This window comes from Coccinella septempunctata, chromosome 5, assembly GCF_907165205.1.
Source record: "Coccinella septempunctata chromosome 5, icCocSept1.1, whole genome shotgun sequence".
Lineage (NCBI taxonomy): Eukaryota > Metazoa > Arthropoda > Insecta > Coleoptera > Coccinellidae > Coccinella > Coccinella septempunctata.
In genome coordinates, this window is record NC_058193.1 from 8,178,505 (window position 1) to 8,202,752 (window position 24,248).

Below are 24,248 nucleotides of genomic sequence, written 5' to 3' on the forward strand. Positions count from 1 at the left end.
CTTCAGTTTCTTGTGGATGCTCTCATTCAGGACTTTGACAATGGACCATGGGATGTTGTCTGCTCCAGGTGTGGTGTTTTTAGATTTATGAAGAATTTCATAGTAATCTTCCTCATTAATTTCAACGATCTCATTATTTGTGTTTCTGGTCTTGTTAAAATGATTATCATACCATGCATTCACCTTGTCAAAATGATTCTTATCAAAGTTGGCATCTTCATTCAGTTTGAAAGTATTTTGGTAATGACTTGCAAATAATTCACATTTTTCCTTATCGGTCTGATATTCTTTCACATTATCTTCTAGTGTGGGAATTTGGCGTGACTGTTTGTATCTGGACAGTTTGTTAACTTCTTGGAAAAATATTTTACCTTTGGAATCGTTGATCTTATTACAAACAGTTATCCAGTTATGTTCCTTATATTGTTCTATCATTTTGTGAATGTTTCTGTTGTATTCAAAATCGCATTCAAACTCAACTTTTTACCACGATTTTTGTGGTTGACACTTATCATTCGTTTATTCAAAAACGGACAATTTGTACAGGATCCATTAACACTTGCTGATTTGTGATAAAAATTCTAGTTCGATTCGCTTCGTACTACTAACACTACTACATTTGTTCAGCTCGTTCTCATCATTCTTCAGGAGCGAACTCGGTGTTTTGTTGTTGTTTTACGTGACGTTTATTTTACCTGAGAGGTCATTGTATTTGATTGGTTTGGAATGTATTTTACTGTTCTACTGTTTCTGGCGTCCGTGACTTTGTTGTTGCCCAGTCGATTGAATGTCACGCTCCTTTATATTTGGATTATACTTTGAACGTACCACCTCTTTTGACATTGTTTTGACATTGAATGAGTACGCATAATAGTTTTTTGAAATATTAATATTCAATTCATATTGAGCGAGAAGAGAGAAATATCTCCCATGTCCTAATTGGGACGAAGCCATTTTCGGGCTATCCTTTTGATATTTAAACTTTTTAATCTTTAATAAAGAGAATCTGTTGACTTCAAACCCTTCATTCATTTATTAAACCCATTTTCAATTCATTCTGTCATTCTGGGGATAAAATACTACCTTCCAAGTTCTGCAAATGCTCTCAGAATATCGTTTTTAGGGCTCCCTGATTATGTTTATCGAATGTCAAACTGTTTGTTCTTTTTTTAGACCTAATTTCGATTTTTTTCCGATTCTGAGAAATAGGGGTGAAATTCATCCTTCCAAGTTCTGTAAATGGAAAAGCTCTCGAAATATATTGTTTTTAGGGCACAATCAATATGTTCACAGAATTTCAAAATCTTTATTAATTTTTCGGATCTATTTTTGATTCATTCTGTGGACTCTGAGAAGGGTCACCCTTCAGAATTCTGCAAATGAAAGTTTCCGGAATATCGTTCTTTAGGGCTGTATGAATATGTACACCCAATGTCATTCTCTTCATTCATTTTTAAGGCCACTTTTCATAACATTTTACGGATGAAATTCACACTTCATTGTTCTGCGAATAAAAAATCTCTGGAATATTATTTAATAACTTCTTACGAATAAACACTCCCCATAAAATTTAAAGACGTTTCATGTTGCACCAGTGAAAACGTCCCGCTCTTCGTCGTAGCACGACTTTACTATCCTTTGATAGTGGCGAAGACCGACAAGTCTCGGCTAGCTTCGAAGTCTGCGACGAACGAGGAAGGTCGTAAAATTTCATGAGATTTTTATGGCCGGTTGCTGTTGCTGCTCGCTAGTGAGTACGCGGCTTGAAACAGTGGTGTGTGCACTTATCATTTCTTTCAAGCATCAACATTTTACATGTCGGGCATATGGGATTAGTTTCGTTGCAGCGCCACCATGTCATACGCTTCGTTCTATCCTTGTTCAACCTTCTGTGGGACACCCGATTTATTCGAAAATATTTTTAGGTTGTTCTATTCTTGGAGTAATTCAAGTTTGCATCAAAAATTTTTTCCAAACTTTAACCGCTACCGTTATATCGACCGCTGCGTCACAAGTGGGACAACCTGTATATACAAGGTGTACCAATTTCGAGGGCCTATTAGACGTTTCTGGAAAACTGGACCTATTTGAAATGGAAAGTTTGGATTATGATATTGTTCGACATTATCTACTGAGCTAAAATCGAGGCTAAAATATTCTTGAAGCCTGAGCACTTTCAGATATACAGGGAATGAAAGTAAATTTTTTTTTACTTTTTTTTTTCTGATATGATTTGAACAGAAATATATTCGAAATGGAGTACTCTATCATATCAGAAACGAAAAAAAAGAAAAAAAAAATTTGAAAAATTTATTTCCATTCCCTGTATAATAGAAAGTGCTCACGCTTCAAGAATATTTTAGCTCAGTAGATAATGTCGAACAATATCATAATCCCAAATATCAGATTTCAAATAGGTCCAGTTCTTCAGAAACGTCTAATAGGCCCTCGAACTTGATACACCCTGTATATATAAATATAATGAAATAATATATAAATATATTATTCAATATAATGTACAACATGTTTGTATTTGTTGTACAATGAATAAATATATTAACATATAACCGAATACCCGCTCTACCTGGATATCCGGACTTTGAGCGACTGCTGACCAGCTCTGTTCCATTAATATGTGGTCTGACTATTTTCTTCTTAAATTGTATATTATAATTAAGCAGTAAATGAATTTTTAGCCATTACAAAACTCATGCACCTACATCGTTATGACAGCAACAATGTGGCGTGCTGACTCGCCGTGTTCCACAAAATGCGGTCTGACCATTTTCTTACGTTTTTTGGTACTGTAAACTAGTGATCTGACAATTTTCAATCATTACAAAACACTTGTAGAGGATGTTGTAATTTTACGTATATCAAAGCGCGCAACTGCCAAGTCTACCACTACCTGATTTTGCGAGTGGGTGCTGACTCATGTACACCCTCAATACTTAGGTCTAACCCACACGAACGACAATCGGTGGGCGACTATTTTGTCGGTTGAAATGCCGAACACGTATGTTAATGCACCAACGCACATGACCGACTTTTAGTCGGACGTACAAAACAGTCGTACCGCGCTCCATTTTTGCACCCGACACGACTGTCGGTGAAGCAGATGGGCATATAGCTTTCTCTTGTTTCAACGCACACGAACGACAGTTTACTCGATTCTTGATCTCTATTCTGTTGTGAATTACTGTACGCGAGCGTTTTAAATAGTAGGTACACGATCATAAATGGATAGAGGCATTGAAAAATGAATATACCTCAACAGCATAGTACTCGAATAAAATACTGAAGAAGAAACTTTGGGAGGAAATGTCTGTTCAGTTGATTGATGACTGGGATAAATTCAAAAAGGGTTATAAAATTGGCTTTTTTATAAACGCTGAGAAATTACTGGATGCACCAAAATATCCTATTTCTGCTTTTCTTTCTTCGGTACCTCAAATATACCGCAAAGCATCTCAATATCAACGTATTTCCATCTCCTATTTCAATCACCGACTGAATGATCGTTCGTGTGCGTTGACCATCGATTTTATTGGTAGACTGTCGTCGCGTTAGACCTAAAGCATATTTAATTATGGGCCATTACAAAATTCTTCCTGATTTTTGTCGCCAGCTCTCGGACTACTCGGGTGGCTATAGAAAATCGAGTTCAGGTTGGTAATGGCACATAAGTTAAGATTTTTTGTTGCGGAATTAAGGTTAGTATTGAGAATAAACAGTGATCTATATACCTCTTATATGTGAATCTATGCTTTGATAGACGATAATTTTAATTTTGTACTGCTCTTTATGTTCTTAATTTGATCGTACGAATTGGAAACATTATTGTATCAATTTTGAATGCTGATCAATATTCTCTGAATTTTAATATTTCTGCTTTTCACATACTCTTTTACAGGTGCGTTCGGCCATTAGACTCTATCAGCACTTTTTGTTCCGAGTTGTTCGGGTACGCAGTTTCAGAACAAAAAGTGTCAATAGTTGTCGTTCGTTCCAGACGGAGTAGAGTTTTCGGAACTAACTCTATGAGTCCCAGCTCCGAAGGTGGGCGCGAAAGGAGGTTCTGTAGAAGTGGGGTTAGGAAACGAGACAAACCAAAAAAACAACAACTTATAAACAGACTATTCATAAAACTGAGAATGATCTATTCATATAAATTTTCGAACGAATCGCATTCAAATTCTAATTTTTCCCACGATTTTTCTGGTTGACACTTGTCATTCGTTTATTCAGAAATTGACAATTTGTACAGGATCCACTGACACCAGCTGATCTGTGATGAAATTCTAGTTCGACTCGCTCTGTACCGGTGTTTACAGGCCGAACTTAGCCTAGGTTACATTTACATATTACAGTTCTGTGATTGAAACTACAGAAATTATTGAAGATCTTTTGTGACCTGATATTAAGCTGCGTCTGGACTTTCAAGGCCTACAGGGATATCAATCGTTCTTGAATGGACCATATTCAAATAATTTTCATATATCATTTGACAATATACTGTCAATTTCTGAAGAGCGGTACCTACAGAGGGAAAAATGAAACTGATCTCATATCCCGACAAGACGTAAAAGTGATTACACCATATTTCTAGGCATCTTACTCAAAAATTGCATGTTATTTCAATTCGCAATAAAATATGGAAAGCAGCATCGATTTGTTATTCTATCCGGTTGCCGAAAAAATATTGTACGCAACACGCCCGAAAATAGTGTTTTGGACTCGCAGACTTCCTATGTTGCCTATTCGTCCAAAAAACCTTTTTTACGTTAATTACTTTTTATAATAAGATTTCTTTTTTTTTTAGAACGAATTTTTCGAAGAATATTGCAGATATGAATTGGCAGAGTTAGCCCCAGGATTAGTTGGCCCACTCTTTACTTCAGCTATGGCTAAGTGGTCTCCATTGATCACACCCAGAGAATTCGTTTATGTTTTTGAACAGTGGAAATTTATCCTTGAGAGACATTTACAAAACCGAGGAACTAATGAAAATAATGAGAATGGAATACAGCCATATGATAGTCTTATTTGGCACACATGGATGCCTGTGATGAGAACATGTATAAGGTGAGTTATGTTCATATAAATAATAATTAAATAGTATATCACTATAATAAGTACGATAACTTTGTCGTCATTAACATCTGAATTTATTAATCTTCTATTCTATTCTTTATCGAATGCTGGGTTTTCATGATTTCAATATACAGGTTGTTTTTAAAGGTGGTGTCTTTTTTACACCAAAGACAAAACTCATCAAAATGAATCATTTCACCGAAATTCCACTCTATGTAATATTCAAGATGGTGGACTTAACATTCAGGTGACTTCCTGAATTGATATGATGGGGGGCCCATAGGTTCTTCAAATTGAAAATCGAGTCACTTTGTGTGAGAGGGCCTTATTGAGTTGGCTCTTTGACCGGATCAGGAGCTTCAAATTGAAAAATGAAGTTTACTTTTTTTTTTCTTGAAAATTTCTGCACGCCTCTAAAGAAGATACGAAGACAAAAAGTACCACATGACACACTTTCCCTATTCAACAAATTTAGAGGGATGATGAGGATACTACAGGGTGCCACAAAAATTCTTCAAAAATGCATAAAAATTTGGTAAAACAAAAATTGATCTGTTTCAGGATTTTGTTGCCAAATATTTTTCTTCTGAGAAAATGAATTTGTTCCATAATTTTAACGCGCACTGTAAGTTATTTTGATTCCCATAATCACCTCGATTATTTGATTTTAAGTTTTTATCTGAATTTACTTCGAAAGAGCATAAGAGAATGGTCACCAACCGGAATGGAACTAGAAGTTCTAGAAATATTGATTACATTCTCACAAATGCAGATCTCGGAACTCATATAAACCACGGTTCACGACTATACTCCTTTCACTTTTATTTTAGCATTAGGTTGCCATGAAATAATTTTCTCAAGTTTTTGTAACTAGAACGGAGTAAGGTTGGCACTCATGAAATATCGTTAATGTCATAACGCCGTTGCCAAAACAATTATTATTACAAAAATGCTGGAAGTGATTGAAAAAGAGAGAAGACAAGGTTTGAGGAAGTGCTATTTTAAATTCAGGTCCGCTCATTCAAATAGTAGGTTACCCTGATATTCTGATATCTACAATATATCAGACGGTAGCGACCATATTCAATGTAAGTGAATTTATACAGGGTCTTTCACGAGGAACCTCGTGCGCATTAATAATGCGCAATTTCTGAATTATAATCCACTTAAGATTATTCAATAATCATAAGAAGATTCAGGTAAAATTACGGGATACGATTAACCTCTATCTTTCCACAAACGTTTTCTCAAGACAGAAAAAAGCCAGAAAACCAACCGAAGCAGAATCAACCTGCTATTGTCACACACATGATTTACTGGAGACTTCAATTCACCAGTCGGCCATTTGACAGCACAGAATATGATCTCTTTACGAGATGTCAAACATAATCCACATATACGATTAACCTCTATCTTTCACAAACGTTCTCCCAAAATAGAAAAAAAGCAGAAACCAACCGAAACACAATCACCCTGCTATGTCACCACATGATTTACTGGAGACTTTGAATTCGCCAGTCGGCTATTTGACAGCAAAGAATCTGACCTCTTCACGAGACGTCAAACACAATCCACCTACACTAAGTAACAAAGTTCACGTCGAATTTGAACGCACATATAGCAATTCAAGCGCTCTATAGCTATATATACTCCATTCACTTTTATTTTAGCACTCGGTTGGCCATGGAAATTTGTCTCCGTAATTAAGTATTTTATCACAATGTCGAATCACTTCGGAAGATATGAAGTCGAAAATATGTGACGAACATAATTGACGTTTAAACGAACTGATTGAAGGCATACCGAATCTAGCTATTTGCATGGAAAATACAAGTGATCAGTTTTTGAATATATTCATTTTTGCTATTGAATTATTGACACATATTATGCAGTAGCTTGAGGAGAGTTTATGTTGGTAATCTTCTTTGGCTAAAGGTTGAATACGTTATATCATTTGTAGAATTTTAAAAAATCAACCCGAAGATGAAATAAGAGGAACTTCACCTTAACACAAAAATTTTACATGATTAACAATTAATAGGACAACTGGCTCGTATGCATAGCTATTTATTTTTAATTTAAACATTCAAACATTTAACATTTATTCACTTTATTTCAGGATATTCACTATAAATGTTTACATTCTTTACAATTAGACAATCTCGTAAGAATGGTCCACAAAAGGTCTCAGATCATCTCTCTAGTGCACAAAAGAGCATACCGCCAGAACATTAGCGTTCGCACATTATGTACATATTCATCAAACAGTAAATGTGAGGGATATAATCTGTTTTTCCTATAAATTATTTTAATTATGTATTTTTGAACTGTATTGAGCCTATATAAGTGGTTGTTTTAAAGACCACCCCATACCAATATTCCTTATCTTATGATTGACTCAACAAGAGCTTTATAAACCAGTTTTTTATCTAAATTTTTTTTTAACCAATAGAATTTATGAATCATTTTCGGATTCTGAATGATAAATACTCAACGTAAGGTTCCACCTCAGAAGTTGGTCGATTACAATACCGAAATATTTTTTTGAGGATGTTTCTTCTATATCTTGATTGTCTACTCTTATTGAACTGTACCTTGGTCTATTTGCCTTATTGAGAGAAAGCCATATACTTCGTCATCGATACGTTCAATGTCAGTTAATGAAATTGAAGCCACTGTTCAATACTCCTCAAACACTCAATCGTTCGCTCCCTCACACTATCCCACGAGTTCCCAGAAATCACTTAAACGGTGTCATCCGCATATGATACCGTCAAACCACCATTCAACCTCAATAGTGAATTCAAAAAATACAACACGAATAGTATCGGCCCCAGAACCGTTCCCAGAGATATTCTAATCTTCACTTTGAGCTTATTACTAACAACACTATCCAACCAAACCATCTGAATTCTGTCTGCCAAATAGCTTCTGAACAGTTGCAGAGCCAAGCCTCTTATACCGGATTTTTCTAATACATTTATTAGCATATCATGAGGTACTGAATCAAATGCCTTAGCAAGGTCTAAAAATACAGCAATACATTTTTTACCCATATTCAAGTTATTCACTATTTCAGTTATCAACTGAAGTTCAAGTAAAGTTACCTACAAGATTTACAGGTCGATAATTATTAATAGATGTTTTCGTTCCCGCTTTGTGAATGGATACCACTAACGTTGTCTTAGATTCAGATGGTATTTTTCCACTTTGTATGATAAGATTGAATATATGCAACAGCGGGTCAATGATCTCCATATGAGTTTTCTTTATAACGTCAGCACGAATACCATCATTGCCGAGCGAGCTATAAATTTTCAGTTCAGCAATGTAATTAATTATTTCATGTTTAGTTATAGGTTTCAGATAGATTTATTTGATGATATTGACGTCATCATGGTATTCTTCCTAAAACTTCGGTATTGCTTTTTCCATTTCCACGCCAACATTTATGTAGTGGTTATTGTTGAAATAGGTTTTATTCAGAATAAAGCTTTACAATATTATTATCGACAAATTGCTTGACACCTTTTTTCCTATGTATTTTGATATTAACTAAATATATAATTATCATAGAACCAAAACAAACTTATGCTTGCTGAAAAACATTTCCACCTTCAACACCTTCTCTCATTGGGATATTTTAGTTAATCCCATTTTCTTTATGAGTGTCTGCAGTCTTGGTTTGAACAGATGTTTTGTCATTAAGTCTGCCAATTGGTCCTCTGTTGAAACTTTTTTAAATTTCAACTCTCCATATAGAACAAGTTCACGCACAAAGAAATGTCTTATGTGTATATGTTTAGTACGTCTGTGGAATTCTGAGTTTTGGCTCAGTCTAATAGCAGCTTCGTACCATCAATGTTGGAACTGACTGAACACTGAGTATTTCCTTGAATAACCGCTTTAGCCATTCCATTTCCCGTGCAGCTTCACTAGCAGCCACTATTTCTGCTTCTGTTGTGGAAATTGCTAGATGTTTGACGTTGACTAAGCCAAGATATAGCTCACCAGCATACATGCATAAAACGCCCGAAGTCGAACGTCCTGTTTCACTCATCTCCTCCATGGTCTGCATCACTGAAGGCCACTAACTCATCTCTTGCCTCTAGCTTGTAGCTAAGACCAGGATCCATTGTGCACTTTAGATAACGAAATATCCTCTTCACTTTCATACAATCTGCATTCGTTGGATTTTCTAGCTTTCTTGAGGCGATACTTACAGCATAAGCTATATGTCCGGTCTTGTACTTGTCATTAAGTACATTAAAGCACCAACTGCTCTTTTATAAGGGAAGGTTCTGTTCAATTCAACGTTGACAAGAGCATCGATCACAAAACCATTCCAATCATGAAGACTGGTCAGCCTGCCAAGGTAGAACAGAAGAAGCCGGATAAGGAAGAAAAGAAAGAAATAAAATAAGTTGAAGTATTTTTTCTCGTTATTTCTATGTATTTTGTATGTTAAGCTGTTCAAGTATTATTCTAGATTTTCATCTAGCTTTTGTAAGACTGTTTTTGTAATTCGTCATTTTCCTTCCCTAATTGAAAAAACTTTCCTTTACAATTGGAGTTGTTACTGGTTTGCAGTCTAACATACCATATCTTTCAAGAATTTTCTTAGTATAATATAAGAAGAATGACTCACTAGAACGGTGCCGTTCTCTTCTTTCCCAATTTGGAGTCCAAGAAGTATCCGGTTTTATTGTTATTTTGAATTCTTCTTGTAAACCATTCAAAAATTCGTTTTTCAAGGTATTATTGCTGCAAGCTAGTAGTCCATCATCAACATACAAAGCTAATAAAGCATGTCAGTTCTTTGTTTTTTGATAAATAAGTATGGGTCGGCATCAGATCGATTGAATCCTACATTTTCCAAAAAATCACTAAATCGTTTATTCCAGCATCTCGGAGCTTGTTTCAATCCATACAAACTTCGTTGGAGTTCACAAACCATGCCGCTTTCATCTTCGAAACCTTCAGGTTGTTTCATGTATACCTCTTCCCCTAATTCACCCTAGAGAAAGGCAGTACATACATCAAACTGTGTGAGAGACATAATTTTGCTGGCAGCTATGCTTAATAGTGACCTTATTGTTCCTCCTTTTGCCACTGGACTATAGGTTTGGTCATAATCAATCCCTTTCTTCTGGGAGTATTCTCTTATAACCAACCTTGCGCTGTATTTTTCAACGGAGCCATCAGGATTCGTCTTGAGCTTGAATACCCATTTGCAAGGAATTGCCTTTTTTCCAGGTGCTAATTTTTTCAAAATCCAAGTATTATTTTCTTTTAAAGATAGTAACCCCTGTTTCATAACTGAAACTGTTTTTTTTTCAGTACAAGTTATGGCACCCTTGTAATTTAAAAGTTCATGTGACTCACATATTACTGCAACAACTGTCATAACGAAGTCATCAAAACTAGATGGTTTTCTAATGTCCTTTCTGTCTCTTAACTCCTGTCTCATTTGTTCAGTACACTGTTCATTTTCTTCAACTACTTCATCAGGCATCACTCTTAGTTCCATATTTCTTCTTCAATGAATACTTTATCTTTGTCAGTCTCATAATTTTCACCTATTTCATTAAACTTAAAAATAATCAAAAAATATTTCGAATTTGAATATTTTGACTTTTACTGTGTTCAGTATTGACTATTGGTAAAATTTCACAATCATCAAAAATGACGTCCCTTGATCTTACGAGTTTCCTTTGTTCTATAGACCATATTCGATAACCATCGTCATTTTCATAACCCATAAGAATATCTTTAATAGCTTTTTTTTTTCCATTTTCCTCCGGTGCTTTTTCGGAACATGAGCATAGCAACTACTACCTATGATTCTCAAATGGCTCAATTTTGGTTTCTTATTAAACCATATTTCATAGGGAGATTTTCCTTCAACACTTGATTCACTAGTCCGATTTAGAATGTTTGTTGCTGTGTTGATTAATTCTACCCAAAAACTTTGATCGAAAATTCCTTCTCTAGCGTGCATTAAAGCTCTTGCGGTTTTAACAACAGTTCGGTTGTCTCTTTCTGCACACCCGTTCTGTTGTGGCGTATATGGCATGATCAGTCTTTGTTGTATTCCATAATTGTTTAGTATTTTTCTTACTCTTATATTGTCGAACTCACCACCATTGTCCGAAATGATTTCTCTCACGCCATATCCTGCAGCTTTAATTTTCGATGGGACAATGTTTAAATTATCTATCACTTCTGATTTGTCTTTCATGAAATATATAAAACGATACCTGCTATAATCATCCTTGAATGCATAATATCGATAGCCAGATTTGGATGAGTCAAATGGACCACAAACATCAGTATGTAAGAGTTCACCAGGAGCACTGGCTCGATCTCTTGTACCAAATTTAAGTACATGAGCCTTTCCATAGACACAACCTTCGCATAATTCACTATCAAGATTAACATCTAATACCAGTTCCCTTTTCAGTGTTGTTTTTGTATATCTCTTATGTTGATATTCAAATCTTTCACGTTTTACAGTTGTAAAACATTATCATTATTAATAAGGATAAATTCAGATGCATACCACCCGCTGATATGAATATCAACAAGTGTTACGATCTGAATTGAACTAGCCAATTTGCCATTGTCAAGGCCCCATTTGTTGATATTCATATCAGCGGGTGGTATGCATCTGAATTTATCCTTATTATTGTATTCATTGCCTCCCTGTTTAGGCGTGATTATTCCATTATTATTATCATTATTAACTAAATTAATTTCCTTGAAATTTTCTGACTTTAAAGACTCCATTTTAAGTTTATACAATCCTCTTGAACAATTTCTTGATCCAACAAGTATAACTTCTCCTGATAGCTTGAAATAACATTCTTCTGTTGTTGAAACGAATTCACTGTTTGGATTCTTATCTGGTGCTGACAATGTTGAGAATAAGTTTTTCTTGATGCTCGGAACATACCACACTTCAGTCAGAGAAAAAACTTGCATTCTTCCGTTCACGTATGTTTTCACTCTAACTGTACCTTTTCCGAATGCTGGTACTGACTCTCCATTTGCTGTTGTTATTTTATGACTTTAGCCTTGCGGCTTTCACACTCCTCTCCAGAGGAAAATTCACTTAGCCCAGATATCTCAGATATCAAAAGGATTAAGCTCTGTTGGAGCCCTTTCAAGGTTTTCGGGCTCGTGGTGGTGGTCGGGTCCGGGTCGCTCCTCGCCTCCCTGCTGTAGGTTGGATTCCTGCTCCACCCGCACTTCCTGTCGGCGCAGACGGTGTTCCTCTGCATTCCCCATGTACTTGCGTACAGTTCTCGCCGTTCCGAGCAGTACCGCCTTCTGCATGACTCTGTAGCTATTTTCGTCCAACTGAAGCTTCCTCAAGTTCTCCAGTAGTTTCTTCGGTATCAGGCCTGTAGATGATATGACAATAGGGATGGTCTTGATATCTTTCAGCTTCCACTGTCTTCTGGTTTGTTCCTCGAGATCTCTGTATTTTGAAATTTTTTCAGTGTGCCTGTCTAGAAGATTATTATTATTTGGAATCGCCACATCGATGAATAGTGCTCTGTCCTCATCCTTATTGAGCAATATGAGGTCTGGTCTATTGTGGGTTATTTTCCGGTCTGTGAGAACCGTGCGATCCCAGTAGAGCTTGTGATGTTCATTTTCCAACACAGCTTCCGGATGGTAATTATAATAAGGAACCTTTTTCGAACTTAGAAGTTGGTGTTTTAGTGCCAATTCTTGGTGAAGAATCTTGGCAGCAGCATCATGTCTATTTTTGTACTCCGTGCCCGCGAACTTCTGACATCCCCCGGTGATGTGCTGGATAGTTTCATGTGTCGCACGGCCATAACGGCAGCTATCGTCCGCCACTGAGGTATCCTTGGCAATATATTTCATGTAATTTCTTGTTGGAATCACCTGATCCTGGATGGCGAGCATGAAGCCCTCTGTCTCAGGAAACAACCTTCCGGAAGTCAACCAGTAGTTCGACGCAGATATGTCGACGTAATCATGGTTGACCTCGTTCTGGTGCCTTCCATGCAAAGGTTTGCCAATCAGTTTTTGCATTTTACTTTCTTTTTTATTATTATTATTATTATTATATGATGAAAGGGGAGGCTAGAGCCTATGATCCCTCAAATATGAAAAAAAAACAGAAAATTCTGAGTGGTACAGGAATTAAACTAGCAACTAAGAAAACAAAGAAAAAGGCATAATGATATTGGAGTCTGTCAAGCTGATTTTTGAAAGAGTTGACACTTGGGGAACCAACAACGCTCGGCAGCGATTTCCATCTGTCAAAGACCCTGTTGCAAAGAAAGTGCTCCCTCTGCGATGTTCGATACCCCTCATGGTACAACTTCAACGGATGGCCTCGTAGATTGTTGGTATTAATCGTGAAGAGGTTTCGTAGGTTACATCCGATGAAGCCGTGTAAGACCCTATAGGTGAAGATGAGGTCGCCCCGCTCGCGGCGATCCATAAAAGGTCGGAGACCGAACAAGTCTGTCGTCATAACAAGGGCGAACAGAGTCGTACGGCAAGCGCGTCGCACATCTCTGGACCAACTCAAGTCGCTCCCGATCACTCGCGAGTGAAGATGCCCAGACCGGGCCCGCAAATTCCATGATAGGCCGCACGTAAGAGGAGTACAATATCCTGGCCATCTCAACGGTACATCGCGGGAATGACTTCCGTATCAAATAAATTAATCGTCGAGCCTTCCCAACAACATTATCAACGTGGGCTGACCAGGACAAGTCCGATGTCACAATCACTCCGAGGTCACCATGCTGGTCGACCGACTGGAGCGGAACACCACCGACACTGTAACACCGTCGCGGGTTGTTCTTACCCAGATGAAGCACCCTACACTTCTCGATGTTAAGAGGAAGCAGCCATTCTCGACACCAGGCAGATATATTGTCCAAGTCACTCTGAAGTGTAGATATGAACGCATCAGCATAAATTTTGAAATCATCCGAGTATGCAGAACAGAAAAAGCACCGGTCCGAGAACCGAACCCTGCGGAACACAACTAGTTACAGGCCTACTAGATGAGAGGGATTCGCCAACTTTAACTGAAAATTCCCTACCGCTCAAAAACGACTCGATCCACTTGAGCAGCGTTCCCCTGAAACCGAAATCATCCAGCTTTTTGAGGAGTCTTCCGAGAGGTACGCGATCGAACGCTTTCGAGAAATCCAGGTACACAACGTCCATCGGAGAATGGGAGTCAAGAGATGATGTCCATGAGTTCAGGCACTGAAGCAAGCACGTAATGACGGAACGTCCAGGAACAAAACCGTGCTGAAAATCTGGTATAGTCTTGTTGGAGATCAAGAAGGGCACCACACGTGAGCAGATGACTTTCTCCGCAATTTCAGCTACGATCGGAGTCAGACTAATAGGGCGATAGTTGGACGCAATGTCCATTGCCCCCTTTGAAAACGGGTGTCACTCTGGCATATTTCCATGCCTTTGGTAATTGAGCCGAAAGGAGAGAGGACCGGATAATTCTTGTTATAGGGGCAGCGACAAAATCAGCACATGTGAGTACCATGGCAGCTAATCCATCTGGCCCAGGGGCACAGGAAGGATCCAGCTCCATCAGAAGCTTTCTTATCTCGACCTCGTTCACCTTGATTGAATCAAGTGAATCAGCAGTCCTAGGAGCACCAACACTCGGCAAGTCACCCGGGGGTTCACGAGTGAACACAGCCGCAAAACTGTCGGCAAGAGCATCAGCAGACGAACTCTCGTCGGTGCAAATATCACCCGATGATCTTTGCACGAGAGGAACAGACATCTTGGAACTGAGCATGGATCGAACATGTTTGTGAAATCTCTTACTGTTCTTTGAGGTAACTAAGTTCTTCTCGTACCTCATTCTGGCCTCGTTAAGAATAGCAGAGATGTGGTTTGAGTATTACCTATGCGAGTCGTAAATATCGCTGCTAAAGACTTCTTTTAGTACGGATGCTACTCATTATACTGTCGCTGATTCATGGTTTTGGCGGATTTATCCGAGTGGTATGGGTGCTGAAGCAGGATTCAACCGTCTCCGTGAACAGCACATTCCACATAGCATCAACGTCTCCAGCGGCCACAGATCCTTCCCAATCAACGCAAGACAGTCGTTCCTTCAACAGATCATAGTTAATGATGGTACGGGTTCTGAGTGTAGACTTCATCAGTGGAATACGAGTAAACTGAGCTTTCGCAGACAGGTCACTGTGGTCAGATCGCCCAATCGGATCATGGTAATGGATGTCGCAGATAAGATCCTGATCATTTGCGAGTACTAGGTCCAGGGTTGAGGGAGTCTGACCTTGGCAATAACGCGTGGGGTGTTCGATCAGCTGTATGAGATTTGCCTCTTCAATGGCAGAGAGGAACATAGCAGACTGCGGAACACCCGATGGAGATGAGCCAGCCTGCCATTGAATATCGCGGAAATTGCAGTCCCCAGCTATTATGATATTGCTATTCTGTTGTGAAAGAGTAACAAGAAGCTTGTTTAGAAGAGCATCCGATGGTGAAGCATGAGGCCTATAGATGCAGCCGATTAGCGCAGAAAAGTCACATGAAGAAAAATGTAAAAACAGGTTATCGATTCCGGGCAGATCATGAATTTTAGCTACTACTCTGAAGGAGTTCACCAAGTCATTGCTTATGTACATGCACACACCATCATAGCCTCTTTTGATAGGGTTATCACAAGGGAACAGCTTGAATCCAGAGATATCGTAGCAGCTATCCGGTATACCATCGTGTAGCCAAGTTTCAGTAATGAAAATGATCTTAGGTTTCAAATCGTGGACACGGGCGCATAATTCACTAAATTTATTCTTAATTGATCTGGCATTAGTATACATGATGATCCACTCACCGGGAATATAACCTACTTTTTTGACTGTGTTGCACCCCGTGCAGTAACAACATTGGGAACACCTCTAACATACTTTATTGTCAGATCCGCCTCCCCACCTGACTGACGGCGCTTCAACTCTTCCCTAGCTTTTCGCAGACATGCCAACTGATTCAGCGTTATATCATCATATATCTGCACCTTACTATATGCTGATGCAGTCGACAGAAGTTTCCTGTTCCTCAATATAGTTAGAGCCGTGACCGAATTAGTAAATCTCACCAGTAGAGGCCTGGGATTCACTCCATCAGAACCTCCAATTCGGTTATGAGACACAATGTGTTGGATGCCAGTTAGAAAAATATGACCAACAATAGAGCGGACAGCGTTATCATCTGTTGGGTCATCAGGTGTTTCAGGAAGTCGTTTGATAATCACATTATTGGATCTCCGCACCCTCTCGACAATCTCGGAGGAGTCAACCACCATCCGATCCGTGCCAAGCTCAAGTCCAGACAGAGCTCTTTGTGTACCCAACTTGAAGTCACCCATATCCTTTCTCAAGGCAACCAAATCACCAGACAAAGTAGAGATATCAGATTCACATTTGGTGATCTGCGTTTCATGTTTTTCCAACACAACTTTACTCGGCTCAATATCCGAGCTACTATTAGCCACCTGAGTCGAGAGGACCTCCTGAGAAACTCTGATAGAGCTGATATCATCCTTGATAGAGACAATATTGTCAGTAAGATACTCTAATTTAGCCATCAACCGGTTGAAATGGAGCATCGTAAGCGGAGAGTCATCGGTTGTTGAGTAATCCACAGAGGTTGCGGAGAAACCCGTGGAAACAGGGATTGGGGCATTTCTGTTACCTCTCCGAGACTTTGAGCAATACTGATAAATCCATTTCGACCCAATTTCGTCTAGAGATCTTTTATCGTTGCATGTCATATTCGCACAATTGAGAGGAAAAGCATTCGAACAGGAGGAGCACACAATTGTCTCCTCACTGTGATGAATCGCCTTGGAGCAGCTCAGACAAGAAGGCATGGCGATTATTCCAACTCAAAAACTCGGCTCAGTAGATGTTAAAAACGGCGAGTGTGTGAGGTACTTTATAAAGAGAAATACTCCAATAATGAACTTGCGGAACCACTATCGAAATTAAGGATAACAGAAAAACAAGTATAGACTTTTCACTTTCCTGGGCCAATAGGAAAGACTTGCACACTGAAGGAAAGGCCACGGAAAAGGAATTATATGTTAGAAGGATCAGTGGCACGCCAGAATTCCGGAGAATGTTTGCACGATGCGCTGCGATCCTCAGTTACAGCACACGGTAGGCGGCTCGGTGGGATCCATAGAAATCATATTATATATTATTACTCTAGAATGCTAATCCAGTAGTAAGAAATGCGGCGAAAAATTGACAATGGTCGTTAATACGAATGCGCATCATTAGTTTATCTTCTAGTAGAACGTTGCCGAGTTTCTGAATATTCTGTCGATCGAATCTTATGAAGAGGGGGCAATTCATGTAACGAAGGTATGTCGGACAACAACGCGTTTTCTTTCAGTCATTTGATTTTTTCTGTTGCACGATGTGCTCAGAGGTAAGAAGTTTTAAGTCACATTTTCTGACATGTACTTGTGTACTTGTCTATCATATTAAAAATAATAAATGCAAAATAAAAATTCAAAACTTGAATGAATTATCGAGTTCCACTGATAGCGAATTCAATTGATGGTATATAGTAGTATTGCACTAGATCAGGCTATTTCAAAATTTTTGCACGGAGTTTATAATATGCACTCAATGCTTAGGTACCTGTTCATCTAATCGAATCTGCGATAATATCGAATTGCATTGGTGATATTAAGTTTAGATCTTCTGGAATTTTTGTTGTGAGTTCCAAATATTTAGTAAGCACCAGTTGTTACCATGAAATTCGCTATAAAACTCCAATCTTCAGCCAATTCACGGTTTGGTCAAACAATCAATGAATACTCAATAATACCTCTATCGACAAATTCAGATTTGAACACGTCACCTCCGAGATCCCGATATATTTTCATTGAAACCTGCAACATCATTGTACTGATTTTCTAAAACAAAGCATATATAAACACAATTAGTCATCCATGTATGTGTTCAATATCGACAAGAAGTCCTGTATGAATCGAAAAATAAGTTTTTTCACCGAATGAAATATGTTTATTTCTCATTTATACCAAATAAACAATTCGACTGACATAAGGTAGGAAAGTCTAGGCAACGTTCGAGTTGAAATAAACTAATGTCGCGCATTCGTTTTAACGACAACTGTCAATTTTTCGCCGCATTTTTTACTACTGGATTAGCATTCTAGAGTAAGTATATTATGATTTCTATGGTGGGATCTCCCTATTTGCTATCAACCGCGGGTAAATGAAACAAAAACTAAACAAAAACAAACCCAAATAAACCAGGGGAACCGCAAAATTTGAGAAATAAAGTAACAGAGACTGAAATAAAATCAACAACTCAATACCTCTGATCAGAAATGTCTTTCAAAGTCACTTCAAAACCGAAAATTATAAGAGCACCGATAAACACGTCGTTCTTTAGCACGTATCACCAGTATTTGATGATGATTGTTAATTGATAAATAGCTCTCAAAGACATCACTTTGATTGGTAATGTGATTGGTTGCGCCATTATCGACGTACCAATTTTCTTTATCATTCTCACACAACAACACATTTGAAACACCTAATAATGAAACTTTGTTCTTCGCATCACTAGCTCTATCAGTTTTGTCTGGTTTTGGTGGCTTACCATCTGCCTTCTATTTCAGGCACTGCCTTATTTTATGTCCTCGTGATTTACAATATTTACAAAACAAATTGCTTCTTTTGTTTGCTGTATACAATACTTCCTGTTTCGTTGAATTATCTAAATTTCTATCTTTGATTGATACGAGCATCCAACTTGACTTGAACGAGAAATAATCAGAAGGTAGAGTTTCTAATATTTTATAAATAAGAAAAATTTCAGGTAAATCACACTGATACGTATTTCCAGCAGTAACTTTGTTCTTCGAAATTTCTTTTTGGAATTTATCCCATAGATTTTTTAGTTTCGATGTATGTGTTGCTATATCATCATCTGCTTGTCTTTCATAGCTAAATAATTGCATACACAGGTCATATGTTTCGTCCTCAACATTGCAATCATAAAGTCTGCGCAATTCTAGCCAAATTTCTCTAGCGGATGTGAAACGCATTACTTTTTCTAAAGTTTCTCGTGTCATGTTTAGGGTAAGAACTAATAGAGCATTAGTATCGGCTTGATTGAGAACATACCTCCGTTTGTCATCAGTTGTAGCATCTTCTGGTAAGGATTAAGGAGCTTCCAATTCTCCTTCGATAACTTCTAAACCGCCTTTAATTCCTCTTAACAAAATGCCCAATTCATATTTCCAGGTTGACCACTTCAACTTTCCCTCAAGCAAACCAATTCGTACTTTACTTGCATCCATTTTCTCAGTTTAGCTCTTTTGCAATTTATAACTTTACTTTTATTATGTTTCTCAACCACGCTCTACCATGTTGAAGTAGGTTTTATTCAGAATAAAGCTTTAAAATATTATTATTAAACGCGTTCGGCATTGACATCGGATCCGTCTGACGCACGTATTATCGTTCGATAAAATTACATCTGGATGTAGGTGAGATAAATCTGTTTCGTTCGACATTTGACGTCTAAAGAGTCTGGATGAAATCTTTCTGCTCAGCCAATAGAGACGGCGGGAAAAAATTAATCGGTTATTTTAAGGTTAGGTATTACTGGAATTGAAATTTAATGAAACAATCATAGACTCATACTTTAAAATGAATAACAGTAACATTAGTTACATATATTAATCTGCAAAATGATTTATTTTTATTCCAAACCATCCTGGAAAATCGTTCAAAATGTGTTTTGCAGTTGTAAGCAATTCGTCAGTTGTCAATTTTTAATCTAGATCGTTCGATTATTTCAGATTTGTCAGATATATCTGCAGTCACGTGACAAAAAATCTCTCTGATCTGATATGTCAATGGCGAACGCGTTTATTGACACCTTTTTTTATTGATAAGTCCTATGTATTTTGAAATTAACTACAGTGGAACTCCCCTAACTCGAACTTCCCTATCTCGAATTTTCTAAAGAAACAAAAACGTTTTTGCAACATCATCACGTATTTTTTTCCCTATAAGTCGAATTTCCATAACTCGAATATTTCTAAAACTCGAACAGAAATTCGGCAGTAAACGAGGAGGAAACCAAGCATAACTCGAATTTTTTTGGAGCATCACATACTGCAACTCCTGGGAATTACCGAGCGGAAAGCCGTGGGCAGATCCAAACTTGTTTTTATGTTTTTCTTAGTTTCCTTACATACGTCGCATCGCGCACGCGCTCTATAACACATTATCAATTCTAATTAGCCAAGGTTTTGAAATTTGAGAAAGGCTTTGTGTTGGGTGATATCAGTGGTCAACAAAAATGGCATCGAATCGAAACTTAGTGTTTAACGCTAAAGGAAAAATTGAAATACATCTTCAATACATATGTACATATCCATTTGGGGTCTTGACGGTGGCAAACGTACGTATTATGTTTAATTCAAAACATCACTTCAGTGCATTTTTCCGTAATTCGAATTTTCCATAACTCGAAGTCGAAGTAGGTACTGGTCCTTGGATATTCGATTTAGGGAAGTTCCACTGTAAATATATAATTATCATAGAACCAAAATAAACTAATGCTTGCTGAAAAACATTTCCAGCTTCAACAATTAAGCAGCAAAAATCCGCTGTCTCATTCAGACTATCAAATTTTCGGCCATCTGTAATATCGATATTGTTAGTATTTGCAATCACTGTTGTAATTATAATCGATATTATTTTGATAACCTTCATAAGCCGCATCTTTGATTATCTTGTACAGTTTTCTCATATTATTTTGATTGTTTTCTACTTGTTTCCTGTAATATTCATTCTTTTGTTCATCTCATTCATTGCTGTATCCCGTTGCCGGGAATGAATCTACAAAAAGACGAAAAAAGGTAAAAAACAAAAAGGAAAGAAAGAGAAAGGAAAAAAAAAGGTGCGAACAGACTTATAATTTTTCAGGGTTAATTGCGACTGTGTGCTCTCCTGTGACTGTCGAGAACCGTAACCTACATATCCTACCACACTCCGGGCATGGATAGTCACCAACCAGATCTGGCCGCCGCTGTATCCTTCTCGAGTCTCCATTATAACTGTGTACCGAAGACCTCCACTGTGACCTGTCTAACGCTAGTTTTTCCCAGTTATGATTGGCATTAACTGATTTTAGGGATTGATGTAGTGTATCCTTAAACCGCTTGTACTGGTCTCCTGGTTTCCGGGCTCCCTCAGTGAATTCGCCATATAGAGCTATTTTGGGGAGTCTTGTGTCTTGCATTCTCAGAATGTGGCCGCTCCATCTGAGTCGGGCCCTCGTTACTTGAGTCTCAATTGTTGTACAACTCGCGCGTTGCAAGACTTCTGCATTCGAAACTTTGTGGAACCATCTGATGTGCATTATCTGTCTTAGATGACGTTGTTGCGTTTGTTCGAGCTGTTTAATATGTCGCCTGTAGGGCGTCCAGCTTTCGCTTCCGTAGAGGAGCGTTGAGAGGACCACTGCTTTGTAAACAGCTGTCTTGGTCTTCAGATTGAGGTCGTGATTTTGAAACACTCTCTCCTTTAGCTTCCAGAATGCCCGTGATGCCGAATTGATACGGTTGTGTATTTCCGTGTCAAGGTTAGCCCTAGTATTTACGAAGCTTCCCAAGTATTTGAACTGCTCGACCTGTTCTAGAGTTTCATTCTCCAGACTGATATCTGTTTGAAGGCTTTCTGGCAGACTTACCAGGATTTTGGTTTTGTCGATATTGAGTCTAAGGCCTAAAGCTTCGTATATATGTTTATAGGTGTCCAACATTTTCTGTAGATCCTCCGAGCTGCTAGCGATAAGTGAACAGTCGTCCGCATATTGAAGTTCAGGGATAAACTTGGTACTGGTTTTTGCTCTGAGACGCTTCAGGTTGAACAGGCCTCCATCAAATCTGAATCTTATCCCAACACCTCTTACGGGCATACTCATGTCAGCAATTATCGACACAGCTATGGCGAAAATATTGAACAGTAAAGGAGCTAATACGCAACCTTGTTTTATTCCAGAGTTGGTTGAGAAATGGTCGGTTGTAGAACCATTATGCTGTATTCTAGCAGTGTTGTTGGTATGAAGGCTTTTAAAACAAACAAAACAAACAAAATACTTTATTTCCATTTGAATGATCACATCATTATAGAAAAGGTCAGTAGAATTACAATAGGCACAGGTGAATGAATCAATTTGAAAAAAAAGAAAAAATACAAAAAAGTACATTACAAAGAGAACTACAAAAAAATATCCTCAACCTTATAATAACATTTTTCCAGTAGATACTGTTACAAGAACTTTTTATATCCTCAGTTAGGTTATTGAAAATTTTTAATCCAAGATAGAACGGTGACCGCCTACCGATTCTGTATTTGAAACTGGGTAAAACTAAATCCGAACGGTTTCTTGTGTTATAATTATGATTGTCAGAATTTTTTAAGAGTGTTCTTATTAACAAAAACATCCGAAGCCAACTCCAATATCAGTAATGATGGCAGAGTGAGCAATTGAAACTTCATGAAATATGGTTTGCATGATACTCTGTGATATTCCCGCAATACACCGTATTATTCTTTTCTGTAGGAGAAAAACATCTTCAGCAAAAGAGGACGCACCCCAAAACACTACACCATACCTAAGTCTAGAAGAAACCTGAGCATGATACACTAAAGGAAGTTGATCCAATGTCAAGACTTTCTTCAAGTTTCTTAATAAAAAACAGACTGAATTCAGTTTGGTGCAAATATTTTCACAGTGAGATCTCCAGTTAAGATTTTCATCCAAAGTTATCCCTAGGAATTTAACCGTTTCAACCCTCTTCAGTTGGACACCGTGAGCGCTAACATCAACATCAATATTCTTACCATAATTATGGAATACTAAGAAACCAGTCTTCTCAAAATTTATATTCAAAGAGTTTTCACAGAACCAGTTGTACATCTCTTCAAAACATCTTCGCACTATTCCATCGAGATTGATGTTATTTCTCGCTTTAATGATTGCTGATACATCATCTGCGTATAGGAACAAATCAAAAATAAGATGGAATATATCATTAATAAACAAGATGAAAAGTACAGGACCCAAAACTGAACCCTGAGGTACACCCGTCTCCGACTCCAAATAGTCTGAAAAGACTTGGTCAACGCAAACAAACTGTCTCCTGTTTTTGAGGTAACCCCCAATCCAACTCAAAGCCACTCACACACTGCGTTGGTATTTTGGGAGCATTGAGACCTTCATTCTCGAGATTACCAGCCTATGATCAGTCCAGCACTCCAGATGTGCTCTGGGTTTAGTGACCAACACCTCTTTGAGATATTTTCTTCTCACGATCACATAGTCAAGAGTATGCCAATGCCCTGAGCGCGGGTGGCGCCAGGTCCCCCTTGAATTGGGTCTCGTAATAAAGAAGGTGTTCGTTATACAAAGATTGTGTTCTGCACAAAGAGCCAGCAGACGTTCTCCGTTCGAATTAATGCTATCTGTGCCGTGTTTCCCTATTATTCCCGGCCATAGTTCTGAGTCTTGACATCTGCCCACTCTGGCGTTGAAGTCTCCAAGGAGGATAATTCGTTCCCGTTTTGGGATTTTACTTAATGTAGCAACGAGTGATTCGTAGAAAGTGTCCTTTGAGTTGTCAGAGGAGTTCAAAGTGGGTGCGTATACTGCAATGATGTTCACAAACGTGTTGTTTGCTGCAGGAAAGCGTAGGGTCATTAAACGTTCTGAGATGCCAACTGGATTTTCGGTTAGTTTGGCGGCCAGGTCGTTTCTAATGGCAAAGCCTACACCATGTTGTCTGATTTGGCCTTCTGGCAAGCCCTTCCAGAAAAAAGTATAAGCATGTTCTACCAAGCTACCTTCGTCCGAGAAGCGTGTCTCGCTTAAGGCAACTATTGCAATGGATGTTCGTTGCAGTTCCTTATCGATTAGGGCAGTACGCCTCTCTGGTCGGTCGGCCTTGGGGTTGTCTAGCAAGGTTCTGACGTTCCATGCTGCAAAAGCTATGTGCTTTTCATTGGTTGTTGTACGATGATTCACTCGCTCAGGCAC

At 38.2% G+C, this 24,248-nt stretch overlaps 1 protein-coding gene across 1 annotated transcript in view; it reads left to right on the plus strand.

Annotated features, from left to right (window-relative positions):
• Nucleotides 1-24,248, plus strand: part of LOC123312834 (septin-interacting protein 1) — a 100,042-nt gene that overhangs the window by 61,779 nt on the left and 14,015 nt on the right. Inside the window, exon 7 of the mRNA XM_044897352.1 lies at nt 4,823-5,085. Coding sequence (XP_044753287.1) covers nt 4,823-5,085 — 263 coding nt within the window. The remainder of the gene's footprint in view (nt 1-4,822; nt 5,086-24,248) is intronic.